The sequence below is a fragment of the Brassica napus genome, chromosome A6 (assembly GCF_020379485.1).
Source record: "Brassica napus cultivar Da-Ae chromosome A6, Da-Ae, whole genome shotgun sequence".
In the NCBI taxonomy this organism is placed as follows: domain Eukaryota; kingdom Viridiplantae; phylum Streptophyta; class Magnoliopsida; order Brassicales; family Brassicaceae; genus Brassica; species Brassica napus.
This window is the reverse complement of record NC_063439.1, coordinates 16,820,769-16,825,574: the sequence shown is the minus strand read 5'-3', so window position 1 is coordinate 16,825,574 and position 4,806 is coordinate 16,820,769. Positions and strand designations below refer to the sequence as shown.

At 37.4% G+C, this 4,806-nt stretch overlaps 1 protein-coding gene across 1 annotated transcript; it reads left to right on the top strand.

Moving 5' to 3' along the window:
- Nucleotides 1–2,588: 2,588 nt before the first annotated feature.
- On the top strand, nt 2,589–4,529 carry LOC111213369. Its single transcript, XM_022715114.2, has one exon. The coding sequence runs from the start codon at nt 3,402–3,404 to the stop codon at nt 4,176–4,178; it is 777 nt and encodes a 258-aa protein (XP_022570835.1). The 5' UTR covers nt 2,589–3,401; the 3' UTR covers nt 4,179–4,529.
- The last annotated feature ends 277 nt before the right edge of the window (nt 4,530–4,806 follow it).

Sequence of the window (4,806 nt, the reverse complement as noted above, 5' to 3'; positions counted from 1 at the left end):
AAGTTTTTAGTAATAGAAATGAAAACTCTCAGGAAATTCTTCGAATTGCGGAAGTGGAGAGTGAGGTATGGGTGGAGGCTCAAATAACAATTCCAGAAATGCAGTTTCAGGGTACACAAGCTTTTGACTGGCAATATTCGGGTCACTCGAGGATTTGTTTTATAGATGGTGCGTGGTATCATTCTCCGGCACGGATAGTTCTGCCGAGGCGTAGGATCAGAAGAGAAGATGATGGGGGCGATGAATCTCCGAAGAATCTTATCAGCTTTACATGCAGAATGTGAAGCTCTGTTTCAGATGTAGTTTTTGAAACAGACTAATCTCAACTGGTGAAGATGGTGTCTTCACCTGGTGAATGACCAGCTTTTGTTACACACTAGGAAGAGTTTCGACGCAGTAAGAGTTTCTTTTCTTCCTTCAAGATTCAATATATACCAAAAGCAACTAATCTAGTGGCGGACAAGCTTGCACGAGGTGTTCGGAGTTCCTCTTCAGCTGTGTTCTATGTTGATTTCACCCTACCGGCTTGGCTTTTCGAGTTTGTAGGACTTTTATCTTAGTTTAGTTATTATTGTTGTTCAATTTTCTCAGATGATTACTCTAAATGTATAAAAAAAAACATCGACGTAAAATATTGCAAATAACAAAGTTTATCATCTTGGAAAAAACCCTTCAATATACAAGTTTCTCGGTTTGTATATAAGCATGCAATTTGATCCAGAAACTATAGTTGAATTATTAACCCCATATAGTTGAATTATTGACCCCATATATTATTTTCTCTCGATAGCAAAATTTGGTGATAGATTAAGTTTAGTGATTGCATTTAAAAAATATTGAAATTTCATTAATCATTCGTAACAGACATAAAAACAATGATTACAACATTGATTCGAATAAAATCTATATGATCTAAGGCTTCCCTGCTACACTTCGGAAGGACAACTAGTTGGGTTACTTCATAAGCTCCAGACCCAATTCTAACGAATGACACACATACAAGCCACTTATCATAATTCTAGATTTGACTTTCATGATTACCGACTGATTCCGATTAATCGGTGCGGGAGAACATAGTCTCCACTCTCTTCTCACCATTGATCCACAGCGAAATTTAATTAAGATCGGACAAAAACATAAACACAAGACCATACAACACACACAACAACCTAGACCTAAACACAGACAAACACTCAAAGGACATCACAAACAGATTCAATACTAAACAAATAGACTCGATACCATAAAAATTGGGATTGAATAGCAACTGCAACGCTGTCAAACCAAGCTCATACCCTGCACGAAGAACTCAAGAAATAATGTTCCCAACGAGATCAAGTAACCAGCTGTTGGCACTGGGAAGCATTACTCCGAGCAAATGAAGAAACCGCCAAACACAAGAGTTGAAGACCAACTCAACCACTATGGATCAGCATCATTTGCCGCCTCAGAGAACCCATGACGGAACCCGACCACTATGAACTTTAGTGATTGCATTTAATTACGGAAAGCATCTTATATCCTCGAATTAATTTTATCTAAAGATAAGAAACGACCACTCATAGCACAAATCAAGTTCAAACTACCTACGAAAATATATTTGCAATAATGCAAAAATTTAGTGTCGTCACATTTATCATTTTATGTCACTGATAATATTACAGGGGATAATAAAAACGTTTTGGAATAACTTAGAGCAACATTATCACTAAGAAATCTTCTTGGTTCTAAAAGAAAAAAAAATATCAATATTATATTTAAATGGTTAAACTTTTGTTTTTTTAATTCAGTTGAAAAAGCAGATGAATGACACATGTTGTTTGGAGTTACTAAGAGCATCAATAACGGTGCCTCTTAAGTAGGGTTGTTCAATATGGTAAAACCGAACCGAAATAGACAATATGGTTTAGTTTTGGTATATACCATATAAACCGAATAGATATAATTTTATAAAAACCGTAGGATTTGGATATAGTTTGGTATATAACCGATTAAACCGAATAAACCGAACAAAACCGATTAAAAGTAGAAACATGTAAATATGTATCTATTTTATAACAATACATGAAAATCTATTTGTTACATAAGTTAAATTTGTGTTAATAACTATTACCTTAATTTGTAAAACACTTGAACTATAACTAAATAACAATACATCGCAATTCAGACATCTTATTTTCTAAGTCTTTTTTTGATCTTTTTGATTTATTTTAGTCTTCACTAAATTAATATGAAGATTATAAATTTGATGGACAATAATTAATGGAAAATTTTCAATTGAAAAAGCATGACTTTAGTGAACACTAAATAAGGAAGAGTGGAAAAAATTTTCTTTCATGTTTCTGTTTTGTTTCATATTTTTATTTTCAAAATTTCAAGCTTTGATTTTAGTTATAGATTTGATTATTTTATTTGATGGTAGAAGCATTTTTATTTTTTTGTTCATTTATTTGAACATGTAATATATTTTTAATAAATGACTGTGTTGACAATATGACTCTAAAATTCAGATAATATGATCTCAAACAAAATAATTATGTTTTTTGGTATAAAACCGAATAAACCAAAAACCGACGGTATATAAACCGAACTGAACCGAAGTAAATATAGATTTAGAATGATAGTTATATTTTACTAACCGAAATACCGAAAACCGAAAAAAAACGAATCGAAACCGAACCGATATCTGGATTGAAAACCCCTACTCTTAAGGCTTGCCCTTCCAATAAAAAATAATTTAAAATCATGCGGGTCCCACCATTATTTAAAACATGTATTTTTTACCTCTTCCATAAGAGGTGAGTTTGTGAGGGTTTTGCCACTTTTTGCAGGTTCCACTGACACGTGACGACCCGCGATTGGTCCATTTTTAATTTTTTTTTTTAAATCGGATAAAACAAAAAAAAGTAATAAAAAAAAGATTAGAATCCACGCTCTCTCCCCTTTGCGTTAATGCTGCTCTAAAAGATGAGGTTTAAGAACTTTTGTACACTCTTTTTGATATTTTTAATATTTTTTATTTTCCTTTAACTAGTAAGAATTTTTCTAATAACTCCTTGTTTGAGCAAAAAAGAAAATGGAGGAGAGAATAACTTTCCATGTGCAACTTGCAACCAACCAAACCCTTTAACAGCCTCTTCTAGACCAACACAAGCGGGGGCAAGACAAGCTACAACACGTGTCTAGATCACAATCCGTACAGGAAAAACACACATGTAGGCTCCAACACGTGTTCGGATCACAGGCATTATAAAACCCTATAACCATTGGCTCAGTGTTCCTCAGTCCAAGTAAAATCTTGTATACAGAGAGAAATGGACGGTAGGGGAGGGTGTTGCATTGCAAGGTACACCGACTGAGCTGGACGGTACGCTTATGATCTCTCTCAAGCTGATCGCATCATGCTTCGATTTCGTCCCATCGCTCCTAAACCAACCAGCGACTACGGCTGCGGAGGAAAGCCCGTATCCAGCGGAGAGAGCTTTTCCGGAAGCTCCAACGTTTCCTTTAGAGGAAAGAGGAAATGTCAGCAGACGGAGAACGGAGGTAGCGCTAGGAGGTGCACTCGGCGGAAGAAATTGGAAAAAACCGTAGCTCACGGCGGGGAAGCTAAGGTGACTCTATCTCTGTTGCCGGAGAGGCCCGGTCAAAGTGCTTTTACAGATATGAAACTGTCGGTGGCGTCTGCGGAGAAGCAGAAGCGGCAGGGTCCGTTTTGGCTGAGTTTAAGCGATGGCGGCGGGATGATTACTCAAACTTACCAGTCGGTGGAGGTCATGGGGAGAACGGTGGTGATTTCTTCGTGTATGACGGTGGAGCGTGTAACAGATGCATGGAATGACGGTTACGGCCTGGGGAGGTCCGACGAAGAAAGGAAGATGAATCTCGTGAGGGACACGTGTCCTGGTTTCATATCGGACGGTTCAGGTAGAGTGACGTGGACAAATGAGGCGTACAGGAAGATGGCGAGGGATAACATTCGTGTTAAAGAAGGTGCACCGGAGAACAAGAGCGGCGAAAGTTTCCACGTGATCGTACGGTTGGTGATGAGGGAGAGGCCGATGCTAACGTACACGGCTTTCACATGCAGGATGACACTACAGTTCACGTGTCAAGATCGTGAGAGATGCTCCGTCACGGTGCCTTGCGACGTGTGGAGAATGGACGATGGACGTTAAGGCCGCTTTGTGCCTTTGACCGGGAAATATATATAATGTACTGGTACCGCACCGTAAGATCAGTATAGTCGCGAGCAGCGACGAAACTGTCCTGATCGTGCACTGCATGATCTCTTCGAAACAAAATATGCTTTAGTAAAAGGCAAGTCTCTAGCTTTTTATTTTAAGCATAATAGATCATGTCGTTTTTATTCTGTAGTCTTTGCTTTTCTTTTTTCCTCGAGTGTAATTTGTTTGGAGTTCTTGTGTGCATCTTTTTGTTTGCACTAACGCATTGGTGATGCTAATTTGTTTAAAGGTAATTAATTGTAAGTGTTAAACATAAGAACAATTGTAAGTATTTAATGCATTTATCGCCTGTGTCATATTTCACGGCGAGGTCGTCACCGTCCAACTGCAAAATCCAAAAGTGGTCCAAACACAAAACGTGCTTTCTTGATCGCTTCAAATGAATGTGACCCAACTGGTTTGAAACGTTAATGTATAATATGATATGATTGAACCGGTATATATTTTTCGATTGGTATATGCCTTGTAAAATGCTCTATTATTCGACTATTTCAACGATCCGATTCAATCAAATATCTAAACCTGCCTCTTGTATAATTTGTTGTTTGTCCTTTCACTA